The sequence below is a fragment of the Setaria viridis genome, chromosome 8 (assembly GCF_005286985.2).
Source record: "Setaria viridis chromosome 8, Setaria_viridis_v4.0, whole genome shotgun sequence".
Taxonomy (NCBI): domain Eukaryota; kingdom Viridiplantae; phylum Streptophyta; class Magnoliopsida; order Poales; family Poaceae; genus Setaria; species Setaria viridis.
The window spans coordinates 5,212,749-5,235,064 of record NC_048270.2 but is presented as its reverse complement, the minus strand read 5'-3'; the positions used below and the strand labels follow the sequence as shown (position 1 = coordinate 5,235,064).

The 22,316-nt window shown below is 45.8% G+C and overlaps 2 protein-coding genes across 2 annotated transcripts; both read left to right on the top strand.

Annotated features, from left to right (window-relative positions):
• The first annotated feature begins 3,962 nt into the window (after positions 1 to 3,962).
• Positions 3,963 to 5,379, top strand: LOC117834226 (uncharacterized). The gene has a single exon (XM_034713851.1). It carries the CDS (start codon positions 4,036 to 4,038, stop codon positions 5,377 to 5,379), a length of 1,344 nt encoding a protein of 447 aa, XP_034569742.1. The 5' UTR covers positions 3,963 to 4,035.
• Positions 5,380 to 14,089: 8,710 nt separating this feature from the next.
• On the top strand, positions 14,090 to 14,377 carry LOC140220180 (copper transporter 6-like). The gene has a single exon (XM_072290214.1). The coding sequence runs from the start codon at positions 14,090 to 14,092 to the stop codon at positions 14,375 to 14,377; it is 288 nt and encodes a 95-aa protein (XP_072146315.1).
• Positions 14,378 to 22,316: the final 7,939 nt, after the last annotated feature.

Below are 22,316 nucleotides of genomic sequence, written 5' to 3'. Positions count from 1 at the left end.
CAAAACATGAGAGCACAGTCCGATGCTTGGTTCGCAGATTATCTGTTGAGGATTGGTAACGGTATTGAGGAAATAATTGGTGATGATTATGTGCAGTTGCTTGATGACATTCTTATTGATAGCCCGACAGGTAACATCTTTATTGATACGCTCATTGACCACGTATTCCCAAACCTTCATGTTAATTGTACATTTGCAAACTACATGCGCGAGCGTGCTATCCTTTCCACTAGGAATGAGCACGTGGATGCAATGAATGCACTAATGATTGATAGGTTCCTAGGTAGTAAATATGTGTACTGCAGTTTTGATTCCGTAGAGGATGACCCACAGAATAATTATCCTCTGGATTTTCTCAATTCAATCACATCGAATGGGCTACCTCCACATGAGTTGACGATAAAGAAGAACTGCCTTGTCATCCTACTCCGTAATCTTGACCCTCACAATGGCCTATGTAATGGTACCCATCTAATTGTGAGAGGATTTCAGAAGAATTGTATCGATGCCAAGATTGTTAATGGACAACATGCAGGAAAAAGGGTATTCATACCCAGGATACCAATGTTGCCCTCTGAAGATCTATCGCTTCCCTTCAAGTTCAAGTGCAAGGAATTCCCCATCTGGTTGAGCTTCGCTATGACCATTATCAATGTGCAAGGTCAGACAATACCAAATGTGGGTATCAAACTCCCCGAGCCTATTTTTTTTCACATGGGTAGCTATATGTGGTTCTATCTAAAGGTGTTTCTTGTGAGACGATATGGATTCTTGCTAGAAAGAATAAGGATATGGATATCTCCGGAAAAGGCACAAAAAACATTGTTTATCGAGATGTTTCGGAGTCGTGAGGTGTGTTAGTTTTGTTTTCATGCTTTATAATTTTTCTTGGATCCCATGTTTATTGAAAATAACACTATATATTGTTCCAGCAGTTTCTACACTCCAAGATTGTGTGCGGCTTCTGGTACATGAAGAGTCTAGGAAATGCACGAAATAATTTAGTATAGATGCATCTTTGTAAAAAGAAACCTACGAGCTACCGAATCCGTGTTTGAAAATGGGGTATATATTGGCCGTGGTGTTAGGAGGCCAAGGGCGGAGTCAGGGCCAATACCACTGGTGCAAAGAGGAAACATTTCCGGTATGTTTAATTACTTTATCTATTTGGCTGTAAACAATATTTTTACTCATGGCTCGTTAAGATCTGCATGGATGAGATATGCCTGTACCAATGATGTTTTATTCTGAGTATGCACCGTTCTAGCAAATGAATGTTCTTTTTTTTAATTCTTTATATATTATATACTTTGGAAGTTTAGAATGCAATGTTTTTAATGTGTGGGATACTAAACTGTTATTACCGAATCTAATTATTGTACATCATATTTCTTTAAAATATGTTCTTGCCGCATGTAAATCTTTCCTATAAATATAAATTGTTTGCTATATTTTTTATAAAATCTTATTTATTATGTTTTAACAAAAACACGTGCGTGCCGCACTCTACTAGTTAAAAAAAACTGTCGACCGTCCGACGGTCCTGAACTGATTTGAGGGGCTCGCACAGTCGACCCAAAATGTTGGGCAGTGGAGCATTTGGGTTGGTCCTGGAGTGAAAAGACAGCGGGGCGCATCCTGGTGCTTGGGCCTTTCATCTTCAAAATGAAACAATTACAAGGTGTGGGACTACAAATAATAATAGAATTGTTGATACTTAAAAATATGAGGTTGTTAAAAAAATAGGAAATAAATTGTTCCTGTACCGATACGAGCGAGGGAGCGGTGACAGCTTATCCTTAGCAATTTCCAAAGTGGTTTCCCTACGGATGCGCTGCTACGTTCGAAAATAGTGGCCGGCAAACATAACAAACACACTCGAGAGTACGAACTTACACACAACATATTACAATTTCGTACATACAAATTACAACATGAACGTACACAACATACATCCCGCGTCTACATCAACGAGATTCCCGCCGCAATCCAATCTCGGACACTGCCCATATCAGGTGTAGCATTAGCTACCACCCATTCGGACACCGCATAGTCCGGTTCTCGCGCCCTGGACGATCCTGCAGAACTGTCATTTGCAAGGTCCAACAAATAATTATGCAGTGCAAAGCAAGCAATAACAATCTTGGTTTGCCGTTCTCTTGAATATAGTGGCACTTCCCGCAGAATGTGCCACCTCGATTTCAGGACACCGAAGGCGCGTTCCACCACATTGCGAAGACTTGAATGGTGAAAATTAAATTTCTCCTCCAATGTGTCCGCCGCCCTTCTGCTAAACTCCTCGAGGTGATACCTGGTATTTCTATACGGCCCTAGATATCCTTCGCGAACGGCGTACCCCGAGTCGACCAAATAATAGCGGCCTGCAGGTAATCAAAAAAAATCAACATTAGTGCACCACATTTTCCAAGTCTAGCTACATGTGCCACTCTTAGAATCTTGTTACCTGCAGGTGGATGTGGGTACGTCGTTGCCGACATACAGTCACGCAAAACCGCCATGTCGTGACACGAGCCTGCCATCCCAGCTCCTACGTACGTGAATCGCATGTCCATATCGCATATGGCTAACACGTTGAAGCTCGTGAATCCTTTTCTGTTTAGGAAATCCAAACGGGACTCACACCCGACAATTACTGGAATGTGCGTACCGTCTAGAGCACCTATGCACCCATCAAAGAACGGTGCATATTGGGTCAGCTTGTGATTGACCGTAGAGTACGCTCTATCCTTTGGCACGATGACTTGCTGGGCAAACGAATACATTACATTCGCCACATGCGCCATCTTCCTACTAACTGTGTCCAAACTCCGGTCAAACCTTTCTCTAATCTGACGGCACGCCTGCTGTGTCGCACATGCCCACACAAACATAGCTAACGCCTCAACAGATTCTACCTCTTGCGACGTTTTCAACCCATGATTGCTAACCAACATGTCATGCAGCTGAAGGAACGTGTCGGGATACATACGAAAATTGTCGTAGCACCGCCTCCTGTCCCGGAGGTTCAGCTCCACCCACTGCCGACCCGTCAGGCGTGGCAGCTCAACTGGCAGCTTAACAGGCGGGTTCCGTCTAGCCCGATGAATGCTGCGAAGCTCCTCATATGCGGCTGCAGCTCCTCCTAAACATTTCATATCGAACACGGAGCTGCTGTCGCTACCGGTGTCACTGTTGTGTTCCTCTGCACCACTCATACTTCAAGTACCTGTTGAAAATGAAAACACAGCTTATAAGACAAGGTGAACAACGTTCTGTATACTGAGAGGAGGTACAACTAGTTTGCAAACAAATGGAACGTAATTTAACTTCAAAGTAACTTAGCAACAAAACTAGGAGGTACAACTGAACAGATACAACTTAGTAATGGAAATGGTCAACAGTCAGATACACCTGAACAGAAACAACCACTAACATACCAGAGAAAGGTTCAACGATCATTAACTTAAAAATGTTCAACTCGGAGCACATAGAAAGGTTCAACCTCGTCTACAAATTACAGAAGCTAAATTCAATGTTCAACACAACACAAGTGCAACTAAGCTAACAAATAACCAGGGCACCATCACTTCTTGTGCATCATGTTCCAGTAGAAATTGATCCAACTCAATCGGGCATCTTTTGTGTCTAACCCCATGAACGTGGTCCGACACTCCGCGCTCTGCCCAAATGAAAATATATAGCCTGGTTGTGAAGCTCCGATCCCTGCTCTATACCATCTTCTTTTAGGATCTCAAGACAACGCGAGATTTGCTCCTGGAGACTCGGCGCACGTAGCAGGCTCCGCTTGGCCTGAACTGATTTGAGGGGCTCGCACAGTCGACCCAAAATGTTGGGCAGTGGAGCATTTGGGTTGGTCCTGGAGTGAAAAGACAGCGGGGCGCATCCTGGTGCTTGGGCCTTTCATCTTCGGCCCGTTGTGTCACCATCCGTCCCCCCTGCTTCCGGCGCCGCCATCTGCTATCCCGCCGCACCGCACCCAGCCACCGGAGCAGACCGCCTCTTCCAACTGAAACCATGTCCACTACCAAGGCGTCGTCCTCCCGGCGTCCGCGTCGAGGATCCCGACGCCCCGCGAATGTCCTCTTCAACACCGAGGCCGTCGTCGGCATCCACAACAGCAGCACCACCGCCGAAGATCGCACCCGGAATGGGAAGGCCATCCAGGTCTCTTTCTGCCTCAAGCGCCCACCGCAACCGTCCACACTCTACGTGTACAGCTCCGATCTGAACCGGTCCTTGCCCCCGGAGATCCTCTACTCGGTGGACGACCTCCTCCTCCTCCGCGTCAACATGGGGTCCGGGCCCTGTGACTCGCGTGGCAAGGACTACGACTACTTCGTCTACCGGGCCGACTCCACCCGTCCGTCGCTCGAGCTGCTGCGGCGCCCGCACCCCCACCTCTCCAGCTCCTCCGCCGGCCTCCTTCCTCGTCCGGATGGCCATTACACCGTCGCCGCGTTGAATTTCACGGGCACCGTTCACCAGTTCGAGCTCCATTTGTTCCACTCCGACACCTCGACCTGGATCAGCAGGATGCTGTCGGTGGACGCGCCGCTGGAGGACTTCCCGGTGAAAATTCCCAGGAACTGTGGCCGGCTTGTTCACCACCATACAACCACCGTGATCACCATCGGAGGTGAAGGTGGGACCATGGGATGGGTCGATCTTTGGCGTGACATCCTGCTCTGCGATGTGCTCGTCGGCCAGCCCTCCCTCCGCAGCATGCCGATTCCTTTGCCATTGGTGGAGATGAGCTACAACAACGGGTGGGGGTTCGAGTTGGGCAACCCGGCGCAACGCCGCGGCATCGCCTTCATCAGAGGCAAGGGATGTCTCAGATTTGTTCATTTGGAAAGCACTGAGGAATGTGTTCCGGAAATTGATGATGAAACAGGGTTGACTTCTATCAGAGTGGATGACTGGGCGCTCACCACATGGAGCAACAAGGAGATGAGCAGCTTCCTGGAGGATTGGCACAAGGAATCCGTGGTCAAAGCTTCAAGCATAGCGATCGACCCAGCGATTTCACAGGTTCTGGAGGACACCGGATTGCTGCGTAGACCACGGGAAAATGAGGCTGCAACAGAGTGGCAAAACCTGCAGAACCTCTCGATGTGTCAGCCCTCTCCCTGCATCAGTGGTGAAGATGTCGTTTACTTGGTGGCCAGGGAGAAGTTTTTGCACCCGAAGGCATGGATTCTTTCTGTTGACATGAAGAATGGAGGCAGGCTACAGTCTGCAGCTTACTTTGGCATTCGAAGATACTGTGGTCTTGATGTCATCTATTGCCCTAGTAGAATCTCCAAGTACATGAATCCAGCAAAGTATGGAAACCCGGCTACTAGCCCAGGTAATTAGCTGCTTCTCTACTATAGCTGCAAATGCCGAATCTGTGTTGTCCTTCATCTGCTTGGTTCTTATTTGTCTATGCATTACAATTATCACTGTTGTGACATGTGCTTAACAAACTTTAGGCCGTGGCTTTTGTCACTAAACTGCTTTTCGATTTGCCTGCTTTCTAATTAGCTACTTATTGTATATTGTATTTGACTTGGTTGCAGTGTCATCTGCTTCTCCTGTGCAATGTGCATGACTATACTGCTTTTACTATAGCTTTCCAAGAACTGCCTATATGGCTCGGATCGGACACTTTATCGTGTAGTATACTACCTGAGATAGTAACCTTACAAGTTCATCAATTAGATGTTAATTTTAATTAGAAGAGCAGATAGTGACATATCTGAAAACACGAATAGCATTGTGTGTTGATTAATAGACAAGGTGGCTAGCATTTAGTCAAGAGGTGCATGTTTCAAATGATTATGCTTCCTTTGTACTCGCTGTTTTAGTGATGAATCCTAAGATATCAATACAAGAATAAGTGTGACACTGCAGATCTAACAAATTCATAGTAAGGATTCGTTGTGTTTTAATGGAATTGATGTTTCCATGGAAATAGCAAACAATTTTTTATTTGTGTACCACCAATATTAAATGTTATCTATTTTTATATAGTTGAGAATTGAGATTAACCGTTCCTCGTTGAATCCAGAGTGTGACATGATTAAATGTTTTCTATCTGAAGATTCCATGATAACTGCATAATGAAATTGAGGCTACTTTTAGGGAAGGATATGCTGAATCTCATCAAATTATTGTTTCCTTTTAGAAAGTAATAAGTATTTCACATGCTTTTTAGTTCATCAAGTATTTATGTTTGTTTCATGGTATGCTATAACAGTTGGCAATGATGTTGAAGAATCACATGAAGCTGGTGCGATGGAGTTGATTATGATACCATATGCAAAGCTCCCGAGTGTCAGAAACAGTCGGGACAAGCTTTGTCAAGAGTTGATACCCTGCGAACTGCACTCGGCTATGGCAGCATTATGTCGCCAGGACTCGGTAAAGAATTAGTATATCCATAGTCAATCATTCCATGTGGCATGTTTTTTTTTGCAGCTAGGAGCTTCCAAAGATTGTCTCCCAAATTTCGAGCATACCAGAAATCCATTAAAGTATTTTACTTTGCTGATGCACTATACAATTTTCGAGGGAACCATATATGCATATGACAATTAGATAACACATCGGTCAACTAATATACAAGAAGTAGTGTTCATGTTCGCGGTGCTCTCGTGATCTCCCTTGTGAAGTTGTGATATGTATTTAAGGATGTGGTTTTTTTTTTTGAAACTTTAAGGCCGTGGATTTTTTCTCTCGAAACTTTAAGGCTATATGGATTTCGTCTTGCCTTTTTATTGAACTAATAACTTGTTTGGGTATGAAATCACAATTAAACTCATCTGGTATCTTGGCCTTTCCTTTTTGGCCCGTGTCAAATGTAACCCAGCCACAGCTTCCAGCGCAGCTGCGCAGGTGAAGGTGATGTCGCCGCAACCAGCCACCAGGGCTATCGGCCACCGCCTCCTTCCAACCGAAACCATGCCCACCGACGCTGCAACCACAGCGCCGTCCTCCCGTGGCCGTCCGTGTTGCAGATCCCAACGCCCCGCACGCGTCCTCCTTAACGCCGACGCCGTCGTCAGGATCCACACCAGCAGCGCCGCCGCCACATGCACGGACCGCACCTGGAACGGGGAGCCCATCCACGTCTCCTTCCGCCTCAGGCGCCGGCCCCAGCCGTCGACGCTCTTCGTCCACAGCTCTGACCTCAACCCTCCGTGGCCCCCGACGTTGTCCGCGCAGTCGATGGCCTCCTCCTCCGCGTCAACATGGGCAGCGGGCCCTACGCTGTCTACGCCGCCAACTTCGACTACTTCGTCTACCACGTCGCCAGCCCCACCCGCCCGTCGCTCGAGCTCCTCCGGCACCCGCACCCCTGCTTCGACGCCTCCAACGTCAGCCTCCTCCCCCATCTCGACGGCCACTATGCCGTCGCCGCGCTGGTCCCCGTAGCCACGCTGCTCGACCAATACCAGCTCTACATGTTCCCGTAACACCTCAGGTGTTAATCTTAGGATTAGAAAACTTCATTAGTGCATAATAAGCATCATGTCATTGTATCAGTTTAAACTCCGTTAAATTGATATTTATTGTTCAAACGGTGAAGAAACTTCTGTATACCTTTTATTTTATTTAAATACTTGAAGCAAAATGATGAATTTACAGAATTTTCCATAATTTTTGGGTGATGTGTGCTATGATAAAAATTCAGCGGAGTTTCAATTTTAACTGTATTACTTTTTAAATTTCGAGCAATCCATTTTAGCTTTGCAGTTGTTTCAAGCTCTTTTGAGTTCTTTGTGATTTTATCTTTCCAATAGGTATTTTTGGGGAATTTTAGACTAGCTCCACCTTGCTCTTTTGAAGGAGGAAAGTTATTTTTAGAAAAATAGCACGGGCCCACTTGTTACCTTCTTCTCCCTCCTCCCATACCTCTGTGGCATCTGCCACATATGGCAGGGCAAGTTCCCCACCATGCCACACCTACGTCCACCCGCCCGGCCCGGTAGTCAACCACACATGCATTCCAAACCCCTGCGCGTCGTACGCTGCCGTCCTGTCACCGACTGCTCCGCCGCGCCATGCCGCTGGCACCACGCCATGCTGTCCCTGCCACTGTCGCGCCTACACCGCCACTGTCGCACCTGCGCTGCCACTGCTCACCAGGGCGACTAACGACCATGCCCTCAGCTTTATCTTCTCCTCAGCTGGCCGGTCTCACCCTCCGTTTTCCTTTCACTCCCACGCCACGACCAAGTGCAAGAACAAAACGAGCCAAGCGAGCAGTCACCACCACCGGCCGATTCCTCCCACTCACCCTCACCATTTTCCAATCACCACCGCCCACCACTTCTCAACCCCTCCAGCTACCTCCCCCACCTCTTCTTTCCCTACGCCATGGCCCAAGTCTCCGGAGATTAAAGCTCCAGTAGCCACCATTGCCGCCACCCGCCCGAGCTCCACCTCACCGTCGAACCCTCACCTCCCGACCTCCTCTTGCCCCACTAACCCCACAAATGGAGCTACGGTGAGCTCCTGGTGCCCTAGCACTCGCTGCTTCGCTTTCTTAGGTTAGTTTCCACGCGCGTTCACGAGCTCGCCGCCGATCGTGGGCCGCTGCTAGTCAAGGTAGGGGCTAGGTTTAGAAAGTTGAGGAGAGAAGTAGGGGAGATGATGCGCCTGAACTAGGGGAAGCCCTCGGAGTAGTCATTGGGGTGGGAGGCGCCAGCGTGGCCGCGCCACCACCGCTCACTGTGGGCACTCGGGCCGGTCCAAGGTAGAAGAAAGAGGGCAGGGTCGAGTTGCGAAGGAATAGAAAGTTCACGGGGGTTATGTAGAAAAGTTCAACTGCGGAGGTGGAAAACTTCAAGGGGTCTAAGTGCTAGATCCAGGGGCTTTAGTACAAAAGCAAGGGCAGATCCGCTAGGATAGTTTTGTTTCGAGGACCTATATGCGAAAGTAACTTTCTCTTTTTCTATTTTAGTTTTAGTTGAAATGGCTGAAACTTTGGAAATTCGTATAAAATCATAGGACAATGTTAAAAATGCAAAATAAATTTTGTTGGCTTCCCGATGCTCAGATCTATCTAGTAAAAATACTTGTTCTTTTGTGTAACGCCCACAAAATTTACCAACCAAAATCACTCGCTAAAATTTTCTCAAAATCTTTTTACCGCTTGAGCTCCTAAATTTCCCTTCCCGGCGAATTCGCCGTCCCGGCACCGAAGCCGACCGCCATCCATCCGTGTTCCCCTTTTTCCTCTCCGCGAATCACGCCACGTGCCGGACGGAAAATCGCCGCGCGTACCCGCGACCATTCCCGCAATCGCCGCCGCTTCTCTATTTTCTTCTTCTCATTTTCCTTCTCTTTTTCCCTTCCTTTTCTCCCTTTTTCTTCAGTTCCTTATTTCCCTTTTTTTCTTTTCTTTTCTCCCTTCCTCTTTCTTTTTATTTTCCCTTCCTCCCTTTTTCTCTCACGAGCACCTTGCTTCTTTTTGCATGCGCACCGAATGCATGCATGCACCGTTCTTTTTTTTATTTCTTTTCCTTGGCTCCCATGCGCACTGCACCTGGCCCTGCATGCACCGCTTCCAGGCTCCAAGGCTCCCACGCACACGCCGCCTGGCCCGTGCACCTCCCTGCTGCACCTGGGCCCACTCTTGCATCCGGCCCCACTTGCACCCCTGCTGCACCTTGCCTCCTGGTGCTCTCAGCCCCTCCACCTCCCAAAAATAATTACACACAAGTCCCTGATTCTCGCAGATTGGTCCTAAGCCCTGTTTTAACCCCCAAATACACTGTTATCTCGTCATTTTATGCGCCAAACTTCCTTCAATTAATCCCAGATTTGACCACGACATCCTCCAATATATTCCCGCCGAATCATCTCTAGACTCCTTGAAAATACTCATTCCTCCTGATTTCCGTTCACGTTCTCTGTTCAAGCTCAACGGGTAAAACTTTATTTTTCTTTTATTTATTGTGTGCCCAATTGTGTGTGCCGTAGATCGTGGAGTGCCCAAGGAGGAGTCCGAGGAGGAGCTTGATGACCAGTACCATGAGCCGGAGCTCGAAGACCAGCACCGCGAGCAAGAACTCCTGGAAGGCTTTGAGGACGGCAAGTCCAATCTTACCCTTTGATGCATATTTATCCTAGTTTTTCAAACACAACCTATTAGCCTATTTTATAAATTGCATATTGTTTTACCGCTGAAATATGGTTAGATAGCCACCCCTTTATTGCTTTGATTATTCCTTGATTGTCCTATAATTATCTCTAAATATGACTTGCTCTGTTTGGATGATAATTACTGCTAGAATGCTTAGGATCATGTTACTCAATTCAATCATGACTACAATATGTTTCGTTAAAGAATAAATGTGTGAGTGTTTTTAAAAGGGAAAATGGGTTTCCAGAAATGAAGGAAAGGAATGCTATGATGAGATGGATGGGTGTTTCTTGTGTGAAATGCCAATAAGTTGGGCTCGTACCTTTGTGGTTGAGTAAGGTTGGGAGATATCCATCTTGTTACAAATTAAGGACCGAGTTGATGTGTCATCTTGCCTAACCCAATCATCGTGCAACCACTCGACCGTTGTATGTGGCAACGGTTTAGCATAAATCCTACTAGCTAGTCTATTAGTCATCAGGAGAGCTGGTGAGCAACGGGAGACCATGGAGAAGGAGTAAGAACTGTGTGAACTTAGATCTCGGTTAAGACCTAGAACTTTGTGAAGTTAGATCCCGGTTAAGATCTTGTTGGTAGGTCATTAACCCCTTGGTTGCTTCCGTGTTGACTAGTCAGTCTCAGCTAAGGTGGGTAATGGCTTTGATAGGATCTGCACCGGCATTAAGGTGATCGTGCTGCGGTAACCTACTTGTGGGAAAAGTGTACAACCTCTGCGGAGTTAAAACCTATCTGGGTAGCTGTGTCCACGGCATTGGACGAGTTACGGCTTGATCACATAACTAGTGTTTGGAGATGGATGGTTTTCATGGCATGTGTTAGATTTTGGAAGTGTACGGCAGTTGTGCCATGAGCTACTGCGAACGAGAAGTCCGGTAGTATTAAAACTTAGATCCTTTATGTAGGATCAACCCCACTTAATGATTCGGTTACTAAAAGAAGTGCTTTGCGAAGACTCTTTTGGAAAATGAGCCCTTGCATGTGTTGAAAATTTAGCTTCATTGCAAATAAACCTTAGCCTTATCCTGTGCATATTCTTGATTGTATCCCCCCCTGAATGGGGTTGGACTTGTTGAGTATTTTTTGTACTCACCCTTGTTTTGTTCCTTCAAAGGAAGACCCGGACTTCATCGCCGAGGATCTTGAGTAGGAGGTCGCTTCTGCACCCAACACTGCCTGTGGTGTTGGCCTTTGTAGAATGCTTCCGTTATCGTGTAGTCCCGAGTGCTGTCTCTTGACAGTAGCTTGGCTCGCTGTTGTTATTTATTTACTTATCGTTTCGGCATGGCTTTCGCGCTCACTCCCTTGGGAGTTGTATGGTTTATGAACCATCGGTTGAATAAATGTGTTATGAGCCTTCTGGAATTGATATTTGTATCACATTTAATCTCTACTTATGTGGGGACGCTTCATTTTGAAACATGTGTTTTTGTTGCTTATTAAAATGCATGTTGTTTAATCTCCTTATTTTGGAATAAATAGTTCTCTCGTTCATAAAATCTTAATAAATTAACAATAGTATATAATAGGGTTGAAAACTATTCTGGAAAGTTTGTAGTACTAAAATGATGATAGAACTCTCTAGTTATAAATCATTCTTCATATCTTTAGTATAACCATATTTGATTTATAATAAATTTTGTAGTAACCCAATCATGCTAAACTTTTTGCAGTAGATTGCTTGAGTAAGGGTAAAGCTCCTATAAATCTGTCATGTTCATATACCAACAGAAGCTTCCTGGATATTTATTCATGTTGAAAGTTAGTTTATTTATTAAAGATGCTTGGTGCTAGGTTTTGTAGGCCCACAAATTCTTCTTTATGCTCTTTATTAGTAGCATGTTCATCCCTGAAAAGTCTGCTAGCAGAATCTTTATGGTTGCTTGTATATGTCATTTATTTGGCCTCTAGTATGTTATTGCTATAGTTCACTCATAAGCATATTTTACCTTTGTTGCCATGATGACATACTAAATCGTTTATTTAGGACCTGATATTCATACTATGCTGCAACCAAAGTTACTGAAATATTATTGGCTTAGTTTGATAATGTTATGTCTTACATGAAAACTCTATGTTTCCTTGTGTAGATAATGATATACTTGTATACTCTTCTTTGATCTTTAAATGTTGTATGACATGTGGCGGGCTACTCATGTCGTCATGTATCTTTATTGGTGCTTTATCATTTAGACTTCCGCTGTATTTTATGTAAGAACTCTAGCTTGTAATCTTTTATGAATTCAAACTCGGTTTGTAAATTAATTATGAATTGTATGTTTGTAAACTGAAATACCATGTTGTATCATCTGCGCTCACCTTCGTGTTAGACTTGTTGCATATTTTTTCGATCGAGGTACTCAGTGGTTGAATCGGGCTTGACCGGACGGACCGTCGGATTACACCGTTTTAAGTGTGTGTGACCAAATTAACCATTAAGATGATGGTCAGCACATTTCAGCCGGTTTAAATTGGGTGGTTCCGCCATAGTTCCACTCCGACATCTCAACCTGGAGCAGCCGCAATCTGTCGGCGGTGGTGGTGGCACGGGCACCGCAGGGAGAGCACTGTCAACGTCATGATACCGCCATCGCCGGCGACGGGGGCACCATGGGCTGGGCCGATCTGTACCACAGCATCCTGCTCTGCGACGTGCTGGACCCCAACCCCTCCCTCTGCTGCGTGCCGCTTCCATGGCCATCGGTGGAGATCAGCTACAACAGCTGGCGGGTAATTGGCAACCCGACGCAACGCTGCCGCATCACCTTCATTGGAGGCCAGGGCTGCCTCAAGCTCGTCCACCTGGACATCACTGACGTCCGTCTCCCCGGCCTGGACCAATAGACGGGGGTGCCTTGCTTCCGAGTGGATGACTGGGCGATCACCGCATGGAGCAACAGGGCGATGACCAGCTCTGTGGAGGATTGGCACGAGGAATCCATGGTCCGGGCTTCCGAGATCAAGTTCGACGACGACCCGGCGATCTCACGGTTTCTTGAGGACTCTGGATTGCTGCGTAGGGCACGGGGCAACGAGAAGAGAGACCTACAGAACCTCTCGATGTACCAGCCCTCTCCCTGGTCCCTGCATCAACGGTGAAGATGTCGTTTATTTGGTGGCCAAGGAGAAAAATAGGCACCCCAAGGCATGGATTCTTGGTGTTGACATGAGGAATGGAGGCAGGCTTAAAGCTACGGCTTACTTTGGTGTTCAAAACCAGTATTCTGACTTTGGTCTCATCTGTTGCCCTAGTAGAATCTCCAAGTATATGAATCCATCTAAGGGCCTATTTGGGAGCACTTCACTCCAGCAAAAATCACTCCACTCCACCAACTCTAAAAAAATCGCAGCCAAACGCATCCAGCTCTAGCAACTCCGACTCCAGAAAAAAGGTGAAGCAGGAGGTTAGATCCACGTTTTTCCTGGAGTACCTCAAGGGGTGCTCCAAAAACTCCAGTTTTAGACCTTCCCATGGAGCAGTGATGTATTTACCCACAATGCCACTCTTTACATAGGATAACGGTTTGTTTCTATTTTTTTCCTTATCGCTCGGTACACAGCCTTTCCTCCGCCCCCAACCTGCCAAATGGCGCGCCGCCGTTGCCCGCCCGCACCATCGCCCACCCGCGCCGCCCCCAGCCTGGCCAGGCGCCGCCGTATCCACCTGTCGCCGTGGCTGCCAGCCCTCCACCCCGCCCCTACGCGTCGGGCCTCGCTGCACGGCCGGCGGTGGCGGCACCACCTCGCCCTCCGAGCTCTCCACCAGCATCGCGTCCACCACGCCCCCCTTAGCTCGATCCAGCGTCGCTTCTTCTCCACCAGCAGAGTTAGCTCCTCCACCGTCCTCCCCAGCTCCTGGATGTACTCAATCGCGTCCGAGATCACCGTCACCCTATCATCCTGTGCCTCCTCTTCATGCTCGCACTTGCCGTGCTCACCGAGGCGCTCGCCGTGACCTCGTGCTACGTCGCCCGCCGTGGCGCTGCCGGCACGGGCCGTGACGGTGAGCGCGGCGCCCCGGCATCCTCGGCCACGCACGCCGCAAGGATGGGGACGGCGTACCTCGTCATGCTGGCCGTCATGTCCTTCAACGGCGGCGTGCTGCTCGCCACCGTGGCCGGGCACGCGCTCGGCTTCCTCCTCGTGCGCAGCAGGGTGCACCCTGGGGGTGGCGCCACTGCCCCGTATGGCTCCAAGGCCTAGGCTGCAGCGCAAATGCAGTTGGGGCTGCCGTGGCTGTCATCTCGTTGTTCTTTTCTGTGTCATGGATTATGCTGGAAGATGGCATGATGTACCTTACTAAGAGAACTTTTCAGAGTGACTCGATTTATACGGTATCCTGTGTTTACATCGAAGAAAGTATTTCTGTGTTGAATGATAATTGATAAGTATGACAGGTGGGCCGTTCACAAAGGGTAAAATAGACTATTTACAATAAGGGTTTATGTTTTTGGAGCTGGAGCACCACCATCAGCCAAACACGTGCAGCAACTCCATATTTTATTGGAGTTGGTGGAGTGGAGCTACGAAAACGTGGAGCTGGTGGAGTGGAGCTTATTTTTATGAGGTGGAGTGCTGCCAAACAGGCCCTAAATATATAAATCCGGCTGCCACCCCAGGTTATTAGCTTCTTCTACTATTACATGCAAGTGCCTACCCATAAGCAACTTTAGGCCGTGGCTTTTAGTTTGTCATTAAAATAGTAAAATGCTTTTCGATTTGCTTGTTTTGTAAGGTCATTCTCAATGCAAGTTTCACATGAGTTTCATTCTCATTAAATGACATGCTACATAGGCAAAAGTGATGACATGGCATGGAATTTAAGAGGAAAGAGAAGAATTGGGTTTCATGGAGATGAAACTAGGTGTACACAGCCATGAAACTAGAATGAAACTCCATTGAGAGGATTTGAGTTTCATCTCCACACATGTATCAACTCCCATTGATCACTTAGATGAAAAATTTAAATGATATGCTAACATATGAAATCGTGAAATGAAACTTTGCATTGAGAGACTTAGGACCTGTTTGGCTCCCACCTACTAAAGTTTAGCATATGTCATATTGAATGTTTGGATACTAATTAGGAGTATTAAACATAGGCTAATTATAAAATTAATTGCATAGATGGAGTCTAATTCGCGAGATGAATCTATTAAGCCTAATTAGTCCATGATTTGACAATATGGTGCTACAGTAACCATTTGCTAGTGATGGATTAATTAGCCTTAATAGGTTCGTCTTGCAAATTATCCTAGGGGGTTCTGCAATTAGTTTTATAATTAGCTCATGTTTAGTCCTCCTAATTAGCATCCGAACATCCAATGTGACACGGCTAAAGTTTAGCACCTGATATCCAAACACCCCCCTTAGCTTCATTGATTAGCTCAATGATTATTAGATGACATGGCACTATTGGAAATCACGCAATGAAACCTTGCACCGAGACTAACCTAATGAGTTACCTATTGTATTTGATTTGGTTGCAGTGTCATCTGTTACCTTGTGGATATGATTATACTGATTGACTATAGCTTTCCAAGAACTGTCTATGTATGCCTTGGACCAGAGACACTTTATCATTTACTTTACTTACCTCAGCTAGTAACCTTACAAGTTGATTAACTAGGTATTAATTAGAAGATCAGACAGTGGAAATATATGAACAGCAGTGTCTTTGATTAATAGACAAGGTGGCCTAGGTCCAGGAGGTGCATAGTTCTAAAGGATTAGGCTTCCTTTGTACCCACTGATTTATAAGAATAAGTGTGGCTGTGCCAGATCCAACAAATTCATAGGGCCTGTTCGCTTCAGCTTATAAGCTGGCTGAAAAGCTGAAACGGTTGATTTGTTATGAGAGGAGAACACTGTTTGGTGGCTGATAAGCCGGCTGAATAAGCTGAAGCGAACATGCCGATAGTAAGGCTTTGTTGCATCTTAATGGAGTTGATTGATATTTCCATGCAAAGGAAACATTTGTTATCTGGCATTGGCCTGGTTACTTTAATCTGGCATTGACCTGGTTACTGTAATCTGGCATTGACCTGGTTACACACCTGAGTTTGAGGAGTTAGTTAACAATTGAAATGGTGTATTTGCAGGTGTACTATAAAATGTGTACTCACGGCGGGTTTGTGAGTATCACTACAGGAATCAGGAGGTTTGCCGAGTGCTCCAGGCACTCGGCGAAATCCTAAAAACACTCGGCAAAGTGTTTGCCCTCGGCAAATGGCACACGGTGAAAAATCTGCCGGCAAACAAACTTTGCCGAGTATTTTTTGTCGGGCACTCGGCAAAACTTTGCCGAGTGCCCCAAAAACACTCGGCAACATTTTTCAGAAAAAATAAAAAAACAATCACCGGCCGCCACAATTGTCCGGCCACCACCAGGCACCACGCTGGAGCCACAGGATGTTCAAAATTTCTTTTCATTTCACGGGTAAGGCCTCAAACTGGGCTAAATAACATAAATATTATTTTCTACTCATTTTATTCTATAATTTGAATCACTTGCAGTTCAAATTTGACTAATACCAAAATTCTCTTCAAATACAATTAATTAATTAAATATAGCAAACAAATCTAAAAATATACCAAATTTTGATAGGAGTACCATGTTGTATTGGGGAGTAGAAAATTTTTCAAGGTGAGAGGAGAAAAAAAAATTATTTATTTGCTGAGTGCCAAAAAACACTCGGCAAACCGAGTGTCGATCCAAAAACACTCGGCAAACAAAAAAATACTCGGCAAATTTGAGCTTTCCCGTAGTGTATATATGATACCGTTTCGAATGTGCTTCGTACTGAAGGAGAAATACTGAGCGTGTGTAGCAGACCGATTGGGTCATGTCATCAGGTGGCCAAGCCGTGTGATATCGTGCTGGAGCCGACGTCCAGTTCAAGAAAAGATTTCCTCTTGCCCAAGTAACCAGCTGTGGAAAGATTACCTTTGAGCGTCATGGTGAGGCGAGCCTGGTACTCACCGAACGCGCCTATGCTGCTCCAAGCTTCTGTCGCCGCCTTCTTGGTGGTGACTTGGGTGAGGATCTCCTTGGAGATCGATGCCAGGAGGTAGGTAGCTCAGCACTTGCTGATCAGGACGCTACCCACTTGATATAGGCGTTGTTTGGCACATGGATCTTCTTGCCATTGACGAGTACCTCCATCAGCTTGGGAGGTGCGGCAGCCGTGCCATCCAGGAAGCCCTCTAGCTGGGCACCCCAAATGGCGGGCATGATCTGCGCTTTCCAGAGCGCAAAGTTGTGGCGACTGAGCTTCTCCGTGATGGGATGTCCAAGCGGTGCTATCCGAGAGGGACGGCGAGCTCGCCATTGACTACCATCTATAGATGTATTTGAGGTTGGCTCTATGTACCATGTAAAATTGGATGAAGGCGTTGTACCCTGTTAAGGGCCACCCTACGTGTTTATATGAGCCGGGAATCACCCTCGGCGTGGTTTACAAGCAATTTACTGAGAATTGGTTTACAACACCCCTATCTGTAACAAAAAGCCAGCACGTAATCTCAACAATCCGTGGAGCACAACATAGATTCGCTACGTTGGTGTTTTCCAACATGATCAACATGAATGCGGCCTAGATCGACCACGGTCACAACATCTGCGTCTCGCTCTGGCCGGAGGGGCGCACCAAGCGACGGTGACAGGCAATGAAATTGAAATGCATCACAAGGGCATACACATTACAGTTTGCTCTTCAGCGCAGAGGCACAAAGTGAAGTGACCACAGTCGTTTGCAGGATCGACCCTCGATGCAAGATACCCAAAACTCTGATCGAGCGACCAAGGCACGCTGTGCTCTTCTAACTTAACGCCTACGAATGATTATGAATGATGAGAGCGATGGTGTTCGTCGAAAGTCGAAGCAGTATCTTTGAGCTCAACCATCCTTTCCTGTCGAGGACGATGAAGCTGGCATGCACCCTCATGCGCTAGCTCCCCCAACATCAGTTCCCGGTGTGGCCTCGGCGGCACTATCGTCATCATCACCTAGGTCTGCCAGGCATAGCTGTCGCCTTCCCTCCCTGTCCATGACACACAAAGCAAAAATATATGAACGCTCTGTTGTTGAGTTAAATAAATAAACACAATCCAGTAAATATACGGCTGGTTAATTTGCAGCATTGCTTAATCCATAGCACATCGTAGTACCTTAATAAGATATCCTTGCAGCGAGCGTTGACGGCGACCATGTAGCCGAAGAACGCCGCCATGGCCATCATCTCCGTGTTATGAACGGCGTATGGAATATGAAGTAAAGAATCAAACCGCAAAGGAGACACACGATTTACGTGGAAAACCCCTTCAATGTGAAAGGGAAAAACCACGGGCACCAGCCGGTAACAATCTCACTATCTCAAGAGTTTAGGGTTACACGCCTATGGCGGCTTACAAGAGAATCTGATAAATCTCTCTCTCTTCTTCTATATCTCGAAACCCTAGCAAGGGTGTATATATATATATATAGTACCGAAACCCTAGACAGGGGGTATTGAGCTGTACGGACTCTTGGTCCCGTGCGAGGATGGAACTCCTCCTCGTCTGATCCTGGATCCTTCTTCCTGGAGTCGGATGCGCCTGTAACTCCGCCTCGCCCGACCCCAAGCCTGGGGTCAGATGCACCTGACCCCTTGAGGGTGGATCTTCGACTCGTCCGACCCCAAAGTCCAGGGGTCGGGAGACGCTCCGCCTCGCCCGACCCCAAAGTCCAGGGGTCGGGAGACGCTCCACCTCGCCCGACCCTGAGCGTCAGGGGTCGGGAAGGTCGGCCTTTATTCCTAGAGTGAATTTGGAACAACTCCAACACTCCGTCCCGAGGCAGTACACCCAGACCCGCGGTGGCCGCCCCCGCGACGGGGCCGACGAGGATGCCGGCGGCAAAGAGGCCAGCATGGCGGCGTACGTGGCGCGGAAGAAGACGGCGGCGGCGCCCATTGTGCGCGATAAGGTGTAGGTCCGCAAGCCGAGGTAGGAGCAGACGAGCAGCGAGACGTTCCGCACGACGGACACCGTCAGCTCCAGCCGTCCGGAGCGAGGGGCAGGCGGTGGGCCTCTTCTACGCCGTTTTCATGTCGAGCATGATGACGCTGTTCCTGGCCGCGATCGTGGTGTGGCTGGTTAGAGAGAGTTTGTTTTTTCAACCGCATTTGTTAATTGCAGGTTAGAGAGTGACTAGATGAGTATTCATTTGCACATTCTGCCAATGAACATTTTAACCACGGTATATATATCTTATTTTGTTCTTGTTAAAACCATTTGTGAACTGAAATGCTCCCTACTGTGCGTTATACCAGAATCCACTTGCAAATATCATCATGGTCTGGCTGACATTGCATCACCAGTATGCATGCCTACTGGTCTTTCTCATAAATTTTTACAAAGTATATGATTGATTTTCTCAAGGGAAAGAAAAAAGAAACAGATGGGTATACTTGATTATAACAATGAAGTTCAATGAAACAAACTAACATATGTTTGACTAGGAAGACATGAAGAATTGATGTAAAAAGATACTGATAATGAATAAAGTTTGTTCTCTTCAGTAGGAAAGCATATGTGGGTGTAATAGGGCCCAGCTTCACAGGTCTTGCTAAACTGAAATGTGTAGCAAAGAATGGCACAGGTTCCACGTTAATTCGAAGTTAAAATGAAATTTCTATGTAAGCAGGGCAGCGGGCAACCTCTTGTGCTGTCATATGAGATAAACTAATAAATCATTCATTCGGCGTACTTATTCCCTAGAGAGTTCCTGACAAGAACACTTCAGTACCAGATGCAGAGAACAATCCCTTAACACACTCACCTAGTGTTTTGAGTTATCATTGTAATATTAGTCTAAAACAAAACAATAAATGATAGCAATAAAACTGAAAATCATTCATGAAGACATTCTGTGATGCATCCAATTAGTTAATGACCTGGTCATTTTGAAACTAGCATGGACAATTAAACGGTTTGTTTGGTTCCCATACACTGTGCAAAGCTCGTTATCTACGGGTATTGGCTAGCTAGGCTTCTTCTGGTATTACGATGGTATTTTTAACTCACAAGTTTTGTTACTCTAGTTTATCATGTATCATTATATTATTAGTCAAAAACATATCTTTTAAGGGTCCATTTTTTTTCAGTACAGCGGGAGTTTGTTTTTTCTTTCCAATAAATCCTGTGGGCATCTTTATACCTAATTTACATTAAGAAAAACATAAACCGGTACAGAATAGACAATGCTGAAGAAAATACTATCAAATTTGACAAAACCTTCCTCTCCACATCCAGTGGTTGATGAAACTCATTTGGCTCTGTTTCCAATTCTAAACGAGTCATGAAATTAATTGTTATGGGGAGGCTATGAAACAAAACAACAGAGCGAGAATCATGAACTTTGTCTAATTCGAGCAGAAAGCATCCCGTACCCTGCGGTTGAAGCAGATTTGTGTTTCTTGCTGCTATTCTGGGACTTCTTTTCTCATCTCGTGTGAATTTGAAGAGAGACGGACGTGTTCAAAACTAGACCATCAAAGCTATAGGCCCAAGCCCAGCCCAAGAACTTCGGGGAGCATGTCATTGTCGCGGGCCTGCCTGGTAGTTTGCCATTTGGTTTTCGTGGGTGCACCTTTTGACTTTCTCTACGAGGTTTTTTCATTTGGTTTTCAGCCGTGGTCTTTCTAATTTCGCATTTTTTTTTTAAATTTCAAGAGAGACGTGCACGGAATATAACACTTTCTATGTAACTATGTTTGATTTTTTTTTGATAAAACAAACTATGTTTGATTTGAAACGAAGAAAGTGGGGTAGGCGGTTTGGCCCGTGCTTAACACGCTAGAGGTGGTCCAAGTTTACGCGGTAATCATATCCATCGTCCATGTCATCGTAGGCTGAACTGAAATGGCTTGACATAGTAGTTTTAATAGCTGATCACGTCATGGCAAACTTAATTATAAAATTATACGAAATATGTAAGTGTATATGCGGTTTTTGCCAATTAGCTAGTTGCCCTATGACGGCTCTTTTTTAATAATATCTGGTGGAACTTTTTATCATTTACTTAGCGGGTATATCATATCAACCGAACTTTTTCATATGTAATACTCCTACAGCATGTCTTTTCCATGTATTTGCTATTTCTGCAACTTTATTTACCCTTCTCACATACGCGTAGTAAAGTATGCACTACCAAAGACTTCCTCCTTTAGTCGCGGCTCAAGCGCAGTACAACATACTCCCTTCATACCAAATTACTATTCGTTTTGGCTTGTATAGGTGCACAGCCTTTGAATATGTATATAGATATATAGATGTCTAGTCTAGACATATGGTAAAAGTTATGTATCTAGAAAAGTCAAAATGAATACTATTTTTAGATGGAGGGAGCATATAGATGGCTAGACTGACGCCGATGGGCACAAGCGGAGCCCAAGCATACTTTCTTAGATGCCAATCCAACCACTTTGAGATCATATAGATCATTTTCGAGGTTTGTTTGGTTTGCCATGTGGCTTTCATTGTATGCCTTTTGACTTTTCCCGTGAGGTTACATATACATCGTTGTTATGTAAGGCTTGAGGTTCTGGTCATCGTTATTCTTTTTGTCAAATCCCTTCGAAAATTTCAAGAGGCACTCAACATGTCTGATTTAAAAAAGATAGAATGATGAGGCGGCTTGGCTTGGACACGCTATGGATGTTCCAAATGGATGCGGTTTATCTATGTCGTCGTACTAGGTTCGCGTGGCTTGATATATATACTCCCTCTTATCCCAAAATACAAGGCACACACGTAATTTAAGATTTAAACTTAAAACATTTTGACCAACAATTAATCTTGTATAATGAAAACTTTATCTTACAAAATTAATATCGTTAGATTTATATTTAAAAGTACTTTCGTATGGCTATAATTTTGTTACTATAAACATTATATTATGGCCCTGTTTGGGAAGGGGGTGTTAAAGTTTAACACCCCACTTTTAACACTTTTTAACACTTTCCTATCCAAACACTTGTGTTAAAAGTGGAGTGTTAAAGTTTAACACCCTATTTTTCATAAACACATGGAGGGGGTGTTAAAACTTGTTAAAGGTGTTAAAAGTGGTCCCCCTCTCCACTTTTTCCCAGGTTACCCCTT